At 42.9% G+C, this 14,143-nt stretch overlaps 1 protein-coding gene across 1 annotated transcript in view; it reads right to left on the bottom strand.

Moving 5' to 3' along the window:
* LOC124778217 (aldehyde dehydrogenase-like) overlaps positions 1–13,706 on the bottom strand; it is a 99,922-nt gene extending 86,216 nt beyond the window's left edge. The window contains exons 1-2 of the mRNA XM_047253629.1: positions 13,655–13,706; positions 5,998–6,107 (exon numbers count right to left, since the gene is read on the bottom strand). Of these exons, the coding sequence (XP_047109585.1) occupies positions 5,998–6,107; positions 13,655–13,706 (162 nt within the window). The remainder of the gene's footprint in view (positions 1–5,997; positions 6,108–13,654) is intronic.
* Positions 13,707–14,143: the final 437 nt, after the last annotated feature.

Raw genomic sequence — 14,143 nt, 5'->3', positions numbered from 1 at the left:
AAAGTCTCCCCAATATTGCTAAGATGACGGCAGTAAACGCACGTCAAACAGGATTCTTAAGTTCGTCAATTGTCTTGTGTGGCAGCAACCGTCTGTTAACGAATCACCGTGCTGAACTGTCACAGGATGAGAGATCAGAACTTCAGGGTGGTCATTCCAATGGTGCAGGCAAATGGACGGAACCACGTCCAATCAGGAAAAAACTCATGGAGATAGCCTCTAACGCTAATAGCGTAATGGGCTGGTGTTCCATCCTGCTGGAACATACACGGCCTATTAGTCTTAACGTTTAATTTGAGTTTTACTCTCTGTCTTTAATTGGTATTTAATTAATTCAGATCTCAATTAGCACATGTGCTATTTACTTCAACGATAAACGTAATAATTGGAGCCCAAAAATTATCCTTGACTTAAATACTGAATTCTGTCTTTAATAAAACTGCTAAATTGTTGAAAAATCTCTAGCAGTTCTTTGCTGTTACTTTCATAATAACAGTGGCCCACGGTTTACATGAAAACAATTCGCTTGTTTCAATTCGGACTTCTGAACTACTGAAAGTGATTGCAGGTTCTATAGTATTTAATGAGTGCAGTAACTGGCAGCTAGAATTAAACCCTACACGCAAACGAAAAGCTTCAGTATTTCATTACCCTACATTTTGCAATAGTTTTGAACTGGTTCAAATGGCTCTGAGCACTATGGGACTTAACTGCTGAGATTATCAGTCCCCTAGAACTTTGAACTACTTAAACCTATCTAACCTAAGGACATCACACACATCCATGCCCGAGGCAGGATTCGAACCTGCGACCGCAGCGGTCGAGCGTCTCCAGACTGTACATCTACATCTGCATTTATACTCCGCAAGCCACCCAACGGTGTGTGGCGGAGGGCACTTTACGTGCCACTGCCATTACCTCCCTTTTCTGTTCCAGTCGCATATGGTTCGCGGGGAGAACGACTGTCTGAAAGCCTCCGTGCGCGCTCGAATCTCTCTAATTTTACATTCGTGAGCTCCTCGGGAGGCATAAGCAGGGGGAAGCAATATATTCGATACCTCATCCAGAAACGCACCCTCTCGAAACCTGGCGAGCAAGCTACACCGCGATGCAGAGCGCCTCTCTTGTAGAGTCTGCCACTTGAGTTTGCTAAACATCTCCGTAACGCTATCACGGTTACCAAATAACCCTGTGACGAAACGCGCCGCTCTTCTTTGGATCTTCTCTATCTCCTCCGTCAACCCGATCTGGTACGGATCCCACACTGATGAGCAATACTCAAGTATAGGTCGAACGAGTGTTTTGTAAGCTAGCTCCTTTGTTGATGGACTACATTTTCTAAGGACTCTCCCAATGAATCTCACCCTGGTACCCGCCTTACCAACAATTAATTTTATATGATCATTCCACTACAAATCGTTCCGCACGCATACTCCCAGATATTTTACAGAAGTAACTGCTACCAGTGTTTGTTCCCCTATCATATAATCATACAATAAAGGATCCTTATTTCTATGTATTCGCAATACATTACATTTCTCTATGTTAAGGGTCAGTTGCCACTCCCTGCACCAAGTACCTATCCGCTGCAGATCTTCCTGCATTTCGCTACAACTTTCTAATGCTGCAACTTCTCTGTATACTACAGCATCATCCGCGAAAAGCCGCATGGAACTTCCGACACTATCTATTAGGTCATTTATATATATTGTGAAAAGCAATGGTCCCATAACACTCCCCTGTGGCACGCCAGAGGTTACTTTAACGTCTGTAGACGTCTCTCCATTGAGAACAACATACTGTGTTCTGTTTGCTGAAACCTCTTCAATCCAGCCACACAGCTGGTCTGATATTCCGTAGGCTCTTACTTTGTTTATCAGGCGACAGTGCGGAACTGTACGAACGCCTTCCGTAAGTCAAGGAAAATAGCATCTACCTGGGAGCCTGTATCTAATATTTTCTGGGTCTCATGAACAAATAAGGCGAGTTGGGTCTCACACGATCGCTGTTTCCGGAATCCATGTTGATTCCTACAGAGTAGATTCTGGGTTTCCAAAAACGACATGATACGCGAGCAAAAAACATGTTCTAAAATTCTGCAACAGATCGACGTCAGAGATATAGGTCTATAGTTTTGCGCATCTGCTCGACAACCCTTCTTGAAGGCTGGGACTACCTGTGCTCTTTCCCAATAATTTGTAACCTTCCGTTCCTCTAGAGACTTGCGGCACACGGTTGTTAGAAGGGGGGCAAGTTCTTTCGCGTACTCTGTGTAGAATCGAATTGGTATCCCGTCAGGTCCAGTGGATATTCCTCTGTCGAGTGATTCCAGTTGCTTTTCTATTCCTTGGACACTTATTTCGATGTCAGCCATTTTTTCGTTTGTGCGAGGATTTAGAGAAGGAACTGCAGTGCGGTCTTCCTCTGTGAAACAGCTTTGGAAAAAGGTGTTTAGTATTTCAGCTTTACGCGTTTCATCATCTGTTTCAATGCCATCATCATGCCGGAGTGTCTGGATGTGCTGTTTCGAGCCACTTACTGATTTAACGTAAGACCAGAACTTCCTAGGATTTTCTGTCAAGTTGGTACATAGAATTTTACTTTCGAATCCACTGAACGCTTCACGCATAGTCCTCCTTACGCTAACTTTGACATCGTTTAACTTCTGTTTGTCTGAGAGGTTTTGGCTGCGTTTAAACTTGGAGTGAAGCTCTCTTTGCTTTCGCAGTAGTTTCCTAACTTTGTTGTTGAACCACGGTGGGTTTTTCCCGTCCCTCACAGTTTTACTCGGCACGTACCTGTCTAAAACGCATTTTACGATTGCCTTGAACTTTTTCCATAAACACTCAACATTGTCAGTGTCGGAACAGAAATTTTCGTTTTGATCTGTTAGGTAGTCTGAAATCTACCTTATATTACTCTTGCTAAACAGATAAACCTTCCTCCTTTTTTTTATATTCCTATTAACTTCCATATTCAGGGATGCTGCAAAGGCCTTATGATCACTGATTCCCTGTTCTGCACTTACAGAGTCGAAAAGTTCGGGTCTGTTTGTTATCAGTAGGTCCAAGATGTTATCTCCACGAGTCGGTTCTCTGTTTAATCGCTCGAGGTAATTTTCGGATAGTATAACGTCACTTGATGCTCTGTCCCTACCACCCGTCCTAAACATCTGAGTGTCCCAGTCTATATCTGGTAAATTGAAATCTCCACCTAAGACTATAACATGCTGAGAAAATTTATGTGAAATGTATTCCAAATTTTCTCTCAGTTGTTCTGCCACTAATGCTGCTGAGTCGGGAGGTCGGTAAAAGGAGCCAATTATTAACCTAGCTCGGTTGTTGAGTGTAACCTCCACCCATAATAATTCACAGGAACTATCCACTTCTACTTCACTACAGGATAAACTACTACTAACAGCGACAAACACGCCACCACCGGTTGCATGCTATCTATCCTTTCTAAACACCGTCTGTGCCTTTGTAAAAATTTCGGCAGAATTTATCTCTGGCTTCAGCCAGCTTTCTGTACCTATAACGATTTCAGCTTCGGTGCTTTCTATCAGCGCTTGAAGTTCCGGTACTTTACCAATGCAGCTTCGACAGTTTACAATTACAATACCGATTGCTGCTTGGTCCCCGCATGTCCTGACTTTGCCCCGCACCCTTTGAGGCTGTTGCCCTTTCTGTACTTGCCCGAGGCCATCTAACCTAAAAAACCGCCCAGTCCACGCCACACAACCCCTGCTACCCGTGTAGCCACTTGCTGCGTGTAGTGGACTCCTGACCTATCCAGCGGAACCCGAAACCCCCCACCCTATGGCGCAAGTCGAGGAATCTGCAGCCCACACGGTCGCAGAACCGTCTCAGCCTCTGATTCAGACCCTCCACTCGGGTCTGTACCAAGCGCCTAGAACCGCATCTGTAAGTAACTGGAAAGGAAATTCTAAAGGATAATTCAGGTTAAAATTAAACTCTTTCAGTTTAATTGTTTCACACAACTACCTATAAAACACAGTGCGAGACCACACGTTAAATCTCATCAGATCGTCGAATGCGAATGTAAATGAAATGGCCGATATCGCCATTGTTTGTGCCTTTTACAATAAAGTACACATGACAATCTTTGTCCTCTTTCTTTAACTTTGCAGTTAACGTAGTACGATGTTTCTGATAGTCACTGCTTTTCATGCAGACGATGGTAATTATTATTTAACCTCAGTTTAATTACAATCGTAATGACATCGATGAGAGAAAGGGGGAAAATGTCCTTTAATATGGTGTGACACTATTATTTGGAATAAACCAGTCACGTAACAAGGTGAGATACACAATGTGATTCACAGTACCGTCAAAGATACGTGAATCTACCAAGTGAGCTGCAGACCTACCATACTTCCTCCGGACACTGCGAGAGGGCTGTACAAGCAATGATCACACGCACGGCACAGCGGACACACCAGGAACCGCGGTGTTGGCCGTCGAATGACGCTAGCTGCGCAGCATTTGTGCACCGCCGCCGTCAGTGTCAGCCAGTTTGACGTGGCATACGGAGCTCCATCGCAGTCTTTAACACTGGCAGCATGCCGCGACAGCGTGGACGTGAACCGTATGTGCAGTTGACGGACTTTGAGCGAGGGCGTATAGTGGGCATGCGGGAGGCCGGGTGGACGTACCGCCGAATTGCTCAACACGTGGGGCGTGAGGTCTCCACAGTACATCGATGTTGTCGCCAGCGGTCGGCGGAAGGTGCACGTGCCCGTCGACCTGGGACCGGACCGCAGCGACGCACGGATGCACGCCAAGACCGTAGGATCCTACGCAGAGCCGTAGGGGACCGCACCGCCACTTCCCAGCAAATTACGGACACTGTTGCTCCTGGGGTATCGGCGAGGACCATTCGCAACCGTCTCCATGAAGCTGGGCTACGGTCCCGCACACCGTTAGGCCGTCTTCCGCTCACGCCCCAACATCGTGCAGCCCGCCTCCAGTGGTGTCGCGACAGGCGTGAATGGAGGGACGAATGGAGACGTGTCGTCTTCAGCGATGAGAGTCGCTTCTGCCTTGGTGCCAATGATGGTCGTATGCGTGTTTGGCGCCGTGCAGGTGAGCGCCACAATCAGGACTGCATACGACCGAGGCACACAGGGCCAACACCCGGCATCATGGTGTGGGGAGCGATCTCCTACGCTGGCCGTACACCACTGGTGATCGTCGAGGGGACACTGAATAGTGCACGGTACATCCAAACCGTCATCGAACCCATCGTTCTACCATTCCTAGACCGGCAAGGGAACTTGCTGTTCCAACAGGACAATGCACGTCCGCATGTATCCCGTGCCACCCAACGTGCTCTAGAAGGTGTAAGTCAACTACCCTGGCCAGCAAGATCTCCGGATCTGTCCCCCATTGAGCATGTTTGGGACTGGATGAAGCGTCGTCTCACGTGGTCTGCACGTCCAGCACGAACGCTGGTCCAACTGAGGCGCCAGGTGGAAATGGCATGGCAAGCCGTTCCACAGGACTACATCCAGCATCTCTACGATCGTCTCCATGGGAGAATAGCAGCCTGCATTGCTGCGAAAGGTGGATATACACTGTACTAGTGCCGACATTGTGCATGCTCTGTTGCCTGTGTCTATGTGCCTGTGGTTCTGTCAGTGAGATCATGTGATGTATCTGACCCCAGGAATGTGTCAATAAAGTTTCCCCTTCCTGGGACAATGAATTCACGGTGTTCTTATTTCAATTTCCAGGAGTGTATATGCCTTTAAGTGGAAATCCTTTTTCATAGGTATAGAACTCCCAATTCCTGTGACAGGCAACAAATGGACTTCTTTGGTGAACGTTCGACAGACGCTGAAGTCTCCATTCGCGTTTCCAGTCGTGATTGTGGTTGTCCTGAGCGGGCATTATCTTTTATGTGAACACTTGCAAAGCTCTTTTTCTCCCTTTGTACAACTGATGATTTTGATGCGGCAAGTTTCTGAAACCTTACAGTGACATCAAGCTGAATATCTGTTACTGATTTTCCTACATGGGGTCGTTCATGAGCCCATGTGCTCATTACGATCTGTTCTTCCATGGCGTAAGTGGACTCATCAGTACCTGCAACAATAGTAAACACTAATTAAAAAAAAATGGTTCAAATGGCTCTGAGCACTATGGGACTTAACATCTGAGGTCATCAGTCCCCTAGAACTTAGAACTACCTAAAGCTACTGTAACGTTCCCTGGCAAACTCACACTATTAATAAACTAAGATTTAATTGTACCATATACGCCGCTCTGAGCAATTTGTATATACTGTAATTATTTAGCAAAAAATATTATTGAATTTTGTGTAAAAGACATTTGTTATTATTGTAATATTTTTTGTAGTAATATTCTCTCTGTATTTAGGATGGTAATATTTTTATATTCATAATGTAATTGCGAAATGTGTCAATATCTGCGATAACAGAGATGTGAAATTCAGCCAAAGGAAAATAATGTTGTGAGATTACAAAGAAATGTTAATAGTCAGCAGTAGTATAAAAGAACAATGTACTATGTATTCTTTGGTCATCCTCCTTTAGAGCTGAAAGCGATAGGAAGCTGTGACGAAGCGTTTTATGAATGGGTAGACTTCTTTTGTCTGTATCGAGATTTAGCCGCCATTAGAGGAGAAATTACAAACTAGTGTAAGTTGAATTATTGTTGTGGTATAAATACATCATAATTTATCAAAAGTGCGTATTATTAATGTAAATTAGCTTGCCCATGTCATCTATAATATTTCTTTAAAGAATTTTCAGCATTTTTAGCGGTGTTGCTGGGCTGTGCCGCGACCGATCGATTTGCAGCGGCGGCACATTTAAAAAATTGTTCCGCTAAGAAAAATTAACCAAACCCGTAAATCGGGAACAGATAAAAATTAGCAGTGAATTAAGAAAATGTTCTTCTTTTACAGCGATCCTGAGACTTACGGATTTTAAAAATAGTTACACATTTGTGCATTCATAGGCGGATAGTTAATGTTGAAATTTAACAATTTTGGTTCTTTCAAATAACTTAAATGTATAGCGATGTGTGTTTTATCAGTGATAATTAAACGTCGGCTTGGCAATATTTAACCATTTTCTGCTAATAGAGACAGTCTTGTGTTCCATAGCTAACGCCGGGAAAGAATTCAGTAAATATTTAAAAAAAAAAACCACTGCATTTAGAAAATGTGTGCCAAGGCCGAATTATGTAAAGGATTTAATTCTCAGATAAATATTCTTAATCAGTCAATATGAGTTCACGTAATTTTAAATGTACTTAGTTCCGTGTAAATGAATTTTTTATTACCACACGTAAATGAGAGGTTCTACAACAAAGTTCGTTCGTACAGACAGAAGGCAAATTAATTAACTAAAAGAAACAAATTTAAAAAAGGTAACTGATTATTTACTTTTATTCTTTAATGAAATTCCATTTAAATTGGCAAATTTCATTAAACTACCTAACCTAATAACATCACACACATCCATGCCCGAGGCAGGATTCGAACCTGCGACCGTAAAGTTTCTTCTCGAATTCCAGTGGATTTGAAATGTCCTGTTTATGCTGAGAGGAATCTTGTTATAAACTTTTATTTCGTTACAAATAATTTCCTTTTGTACCCTTACGATACATGCCGAGCCATTGCGAAAACTATGGTTCTACCGTGAGCCATGGTCTTTAATGTTCTCTTTGTTCAAGAGGGCTACAAACAACCTTAATGAGTAGATATGTTTAAAGGTGACTGTAAATATCTGAAGAACCGTGAACACATAGCAAGCTGAGGTGTTCCTACTAACCCCACAAATCTGCTCTTTTTTGTAACACTGGTCTATAACATTCAACTTTCTAAAATTTTCGAGCACCAAATAGTTATCCTCGCGTATTTCGACCTGCTGAACACGGATCTGACTTTGGTTTTTCCACAACAGCCACAGTTTCTGTGTAAACTGTACTAGTCACTATCTAATTGCATTCGATTTTTGTGTTGCTTAAACAATATGATTTCATCTGTAAATACTAATTTATCAACACAAAGAGCAGGAAACGCTAATGAAATATGTTTTCATACACATCTAAATTATTTTCGGACGTTTTCTGCATGTCTTAGACGTGGCACTGCTATCCTGTAATAGTGTCCAGCAATAGTCAGCCATCTTACTTTTTGCACATTGACCCTAACAGCATTGCTCCAGTGTAGATATTCTTGATGAAATCTTTCCCCATGTTCAGTGGAGACCTGTCCAAGACCACCGGTAGGAAAAGAATTCAATTGTGAGTGAATAACGTGCAGTTTTAACGACATGTTGTAACCATGATTACGGTAAGACTGTAGTAGTTCGTTGACTAACACGTCGCTATTGTCTGTTTCGTTGTTTCCAAAAGAATCAGAAAACAGTTTTTTGAAAGAATTCCAGCAGTCCAGCTCAATAGGGCTCAAAGCTGTGACAAAAGCATGATCGTGAATAAGTTGTCTAATTTGAGGGCCAACAAACACACCAGCTTTCACTTTGGCTTCACTCAACGCACGGAATTTCTGACGTAAACACATATAACCAGGTCCGCCTTTGTTCGTTGCAACAACGAACGACTTATAAGTCTAAATTTTATGTGAAGTGGCGGTAACAAAATGTCTTTCAAATTCACCAATGGAACGCTTGATAAATTTCTCCAACTAGGTTCCATTTGTGTATAGGCAGGCCAAATCCGTTTCTCGTAATGACTCTTCCGATCACCACTACCCCATTCGCAAAAAAAAAACAGCAATGCTTTGTACACCCCGAATTAGAATCCTGTAAGTATTCCAGTTACTTTGAAGTCAGCGCAGATTTGTTACTTGTGACCGTTATATTGAATTTTATTCAATAAAAGTTCCTTACTGCTGTATGTTTCCTTCAAAATAGTGGCATAAGCTACAGGAACAAGACGATGTACTTTGGTAATGTGAAGAAGTACCGCTTTTAGGCTACTTTGGGAGCCATCAACGAATAGTCGCCATTCAGATGATATGCAGGGTGATAATTATTGAACGATATGAAATAAAATCATCATAACGGTTTGCGTTAGGACGTTCAAACTGCACGGTTGACTGCGGGAAATGATGGGAATTAGTATGCCCATGATGATTTGTTTTAGCGACGAAGTCCACTTTTATTTGAATGGGCTCGCCAGTAACCAAAACTGGCGCGTTTGCGGGACTGAGAATCCGCATTTCGCCATCGAGAAGTCTCTTCACCCTCAACAGGTGATTGTGTGATGTGCAATGTCCAGTCACGGAATAATCGGTGCAATATTTCTTGATGCCGGCCGGTGTGGCCGTGCGGTTCTAAGCGCGTCAGTTTGGAACCGCGTGACCGCTACGGTCGCAGGTTCGAATCCTGCCTCGGGCATGGATGAGTGTGATGTCCTTGGGTTAGTTAGGTTTAAGTAGTTCTAAGTTCTAGGGGACTGATGACCTCAGTAGTTAAGTCCCATAGTGCTCAGAGCCATTTGAACCATTTTGATATTTCTTGATGGCACGGTGACTACCGAACAGTACGTGAAGGTTCTGGGAGGTGATTTCGTCCCTGTTATCCAAAGTGACCCTGATTTCGACAATAAATAGTTCATTCAAGACGGACCTCACCCCATCGAAGCAGGAGAGTGTTTGATGTCCTGGAGGAACACTTTGGAGACCGCATTCTGGCTCTGTGGTACCCAGAGGCCACTGCATGGGCCTCGATTAGCCGCCATATTCTCCGGATCTGAACACATGAGACTTCTGTTTGTGGGGCTTTATTATAGACAAGGTGTACAGCAATAACCCCAAATCCATTGCTGAACTGAAAATAGCCATTCAAGAGGTCATCGACAGCATTGGTGTTCTGACACTTCAGTGGGTCATACAGAATTTCGCTATTCGTCTGTGACACATCATCGCCAGTGATGGCAGGCATATCGAACATGCCATAACCTAAATCCGAATATCTGTAGTGACGTTTACATGTTGAATAATGTGTTGAACACCGCAGTCTGTAACTGATTTAAGTTTTTTTTGTTTTTTTTGTATAGTTCAATAATTGTCACCCTGAATGTTTCATCCCCATAAAATTAAACAGAAGACTCATATCACTGCGGCAACAGAGTGTCTCTCCCAAGTCAGAAAATGATACGGGGGCAGCCTGACAATATCCAGGGGATGAAACCATAGAATTCTTGTCTAGTAAATTACACTTTTTGAGACGCGAACCCAAAAGTTCAGCTTGTGCCTTAGAAAGATTCAGGTCCCTAACATGGTCATTCGAATCATTTTGTGTCAGGAGACGTAGTGTCGTTTCTTCGTTTCATTTAATTTCGTAATCGAAATCAGAGCTTGCAATCTCCGCATCTGTTCTAGATTCGACTTAGATGATGATGATGATGTTTGGTTTGTGGGGCGCTAAACTGCGCGGTTATCAGCGCCCGGATAAATTCCGAACCTTTGCTGAGCCCAATCTCGCCACCTCCATGATGATGATGAAATGATGAGGACAACACAAACACCCAGTCATCTCGAGGCAGGTGAGATTCGACTTAGGTTTCAACCCCGTATGACCATCTGTCTGGAGGAACGTGGACAGGTAAGGAATAACTGTGCGGTAAGGGTCGAATAGCTGATTTGATGGAGGGATATTTGATCGTCTTTCTATCGTTGCCCTTCATCCCTACTATTTTAACCATGCAGAAATAGCAATCATCTACGTGATTGGTCGGTTTCCTCCAAGTCATTAGAATAGCAAAAGACATTGCAACTTTACCGTTTCTCTTCACCCGATCATTAAGACGAGACGGACAGTTCACACAGATACCATATGGTGCCCATTTTAGGTCGTGACCACCTAACTTTCACACGAAATACAATTTCTTCACTACGGGTGTCGCATATTGTCTGCCTGATTTACTAACGTACTCGCCACAGGTTAGCAAAAGTTATTTGAGTGATTCAAACATACCCTCCATGACATAGTACAAACACTAACACAAATGGTCCACTAAAACAAAACGAAGCACTCAGCACAAAGTACATTTATATCGCACTACTCACACTCGTGTGCCGGCCGAAGTGGCCGTGCGGTTCTAGGCGCTGCAGTCTGGAAGCGCGAGACCGCTACGGTCGCAGGGTCGAATCCTGCCTCTGGCATGGATGTGTTTGATGTCCTTAGGTTAGTTAGGTTTAACTAGTTCTAAGTTCTAGGGAACTGATGACCTCAGAAGTTGAGTCCCATAGTGCTCAGAGCCATTTGAAACAATCACACTCGTGAATGCACGGGAAAACAAAGGTAGCATTTCCTCACGACCGATAAGAACATGGTATTCAGCAGCAACAAACAATTAGTCGTGCTCATTGTTGCCCTATTGTACAAGATTAATAGTAAGAAAATTTTCCGGGAGTTGCGTCATGAGAGCGGTCTTGAATAGATTGCATTTTTAAAGAAATCTACCTATTTGCTTTTCGTAACTATTCTTATGTAATGTATTTTAAGACTGAGGGTGCTACAAAATAACAAATAACATATTCGTGCTTGGGGGGTCAAAATACAAGAGAAACCTCGTTTTCCATTTTTGAAAATTTTTCTTTGTTGACCAGTGTCATTTAAAAACTTTTTTGGTTGTTTCAGAAACCCCTCAGAATATCATACTGTTGGAGAGAAGAGAATAGAGATGTGCTATGAGTGACAGCAGTATCATGACCTAAAAACCTACTGGGAAACAGTTCATAGTGCAAAGCATGCTACGCTACGTTTCTTGATTAGATGATCAATATGGCCATTCCATCTTAAATGATATTCCATTCAGATGCATAGGAATGTCTCACTGATTTTCTGCCCATTAACGTCCACTTAAGGGACTTTCAGTTTGTTGTGTGTTGCCTGAAAGTGTATCAGATTTGTTTTTGAATGATATACGGTTAAAATATTTCCCGTGAAGCATTCGAGTATTTGGTGTGTCACTGTTGCGATAGCGGCAGTCTTCGTCAATGCTTTGTTTAGTGACAGCTATCGCGTTGCAGCGATACTCATTAATCTCCTTCGTCAGATGCAGCAAGACAGGGGCCTCGAGAGTCATGGAGGACATTACCGCTTGTAATTCCAATGCCGTAAGTTCCAAGAAGAAACAAGTAACGTACGAGGTGTGTGACAAAAGTAATGAGATCGATTTTTTATCTACCAAAGTTTTCATTTTTTTTCAAACAACAATATCATCCCCTTCAGGGTAGTTCCTTTCAGCAGCTATACACTGCTATAGTCGTTCCCAATCTTAGTAGAAGTGCTGAAAGGCTTCTATGGTAGGACCTTTAAAACGTCGATCACATTCTTTTGAATGTTCTCCAGAATCCCAAAATGGTGTCCTTTTAAGACATTTTTTCAATTCGGGAAAAGAATAAGGTCAGAAGGACTAAGATCACGTCAACAGTGGGGCTGTGGAACAACAGAAATGCTATTTGAGGTCAAAAATTCCGTGATGGAAGTGGCCACGTGACATGGCGTGTTGTCATGATGGAGCATCCACTTGTCTGCAATGTCCCATCTCATTCAATTCACCCTTTGCCTTAGCTTTTCAAGGACATCTTCGTAAAAACACTTGGTTGAAATTTTGTCCTGGAGGAACAAATTCTTTATGCACGACACCACTATTGTAAAAAAAAGAATCAACATTGTTTTCCTCTTTGATTTGCTCATTAGTGCTTTTTTCTGTGGAGGATATGACTTAGTGTGCCACTCTTCACTTCGCCATTTCGTCTCAAAAACTAAGGATTCATCACCTATGATCAAAAAAATGTAACCATTCATCATCATTGCCAATCCTCGATAGAAGATTAACGCACATGTTTCATTGATTGTTCTCCAGCTAAGTTGTGAGGTCTCTCAGCACCATTTCGGCACAAACCTTTCGCATGTGCAGTACATCAGTCAAATTTTGATGCCAGGAGAAAGTGTTTCAGAGGTCATCCATCATCTCTATTGTTAAACGTCGGTTTGATCTCACATGAGCATGCACACTTTCGACGTTTTCGTCGGTTTTTAAAGTTAAAGGTCTCCCTGAGTGAGGCTCATCTTCAACGTGTTCTCGAGCTTCCAAAAATGTCTTGTCCCAACAAAAACTTGTGCTCTGGCTATGGAATGTTCCCATAGGCCAGTTTCAGCTTTTAAGAGGTTACAGTCATGCACTCCCCAGGTTTAACACAAAACTTGATGGCATAACATAACTCTAAATCCCACTGTCCCGTTTTCGTAACACATCATAAAAACACGACGTCACTGATGGCGCTCTCAAAAATCAAGTGATGGCTGTATGGAACTGAAACTCTGACTGAACAACTGGAAGGGATGAACACACCGGTCTATATAAGAAGAACAACACAGTGTTGCCAGATCACTTGCAGTGTGGTCAGTCTCCTTACTTTTCTCACACACGTCTTACTTCTTCCTCCTGCATGCAAGTAGCGACAAGAGCATATAATCAGTGATGTGCGTTAATGCCCAAGCACCCCCCACCAAACATTAAAAGGTAGCCTATGGAGTGTGGAGCAGATGTAGTTTGTAACCTGCCTTATGGAACTGATCATTTAATCATTTGTGAATATTATTGTTTTTTGTTTGTTATTTGCTGACATTCATCATCATCATCATCAGCAGCAGCAGCAGCAGCAAATTCGTGGTCCATAGTCTTTTACACGTATGGGAGTAGTAGGGTAAAGCCATTCTGCCACATTTTGTTAGTGTGGGTTGCATACATCATAGGCAAGCATAAATTCATGGGAAACCTATTGTTATGCAAATTGACTTATTAGCCCATGGGGTTGATTTGTGATCCCCTGGGGACAATCGGTTCTTTTGAGAAAACCCTCCATCTCGCTCCCTCTACTTCCTCCTCCCCACCTCTCTGGCAAATCCCCAACCCCTTTATCATTTCCTGATATAAACACACTCTTCATATCAAATTAACTGACTTTCTATGTCTATCAATTAATAACCCCCTCTGAGAAATCCCCCAGACCTCACATCCCTTCCCCCACTTCCCCCTCCCCATCTGGAAACTGGCGATAAAATCCCTTGATCTGTGCTGAGCTGTTGGTGTGGAGGGACATAACATTTACTTTT

This window comes from Schistocerca piceifrons, chromosome 1 (genome assembly GCF_021461385.2).
Source record: "Schistocerca piceifrons isolate TAMUIC-IGC-003096 chromosome 1, iqSchPice1.1, whole genome shotgun sequence".
In the NCBI taxonomy this organism is placed as follows: domain Eukaryota; kingdom Metazoa; phylum Arthropoda; class Insecta; order Orthoptera; family Acrididae; genus Schistocerca; species Schistocerca piceifrons.
The sequence above is the reverse complement of the archived record's forward strand: the minus strand, read 5'-3'. Positions and strand labels throughout refer to the sequence as shown.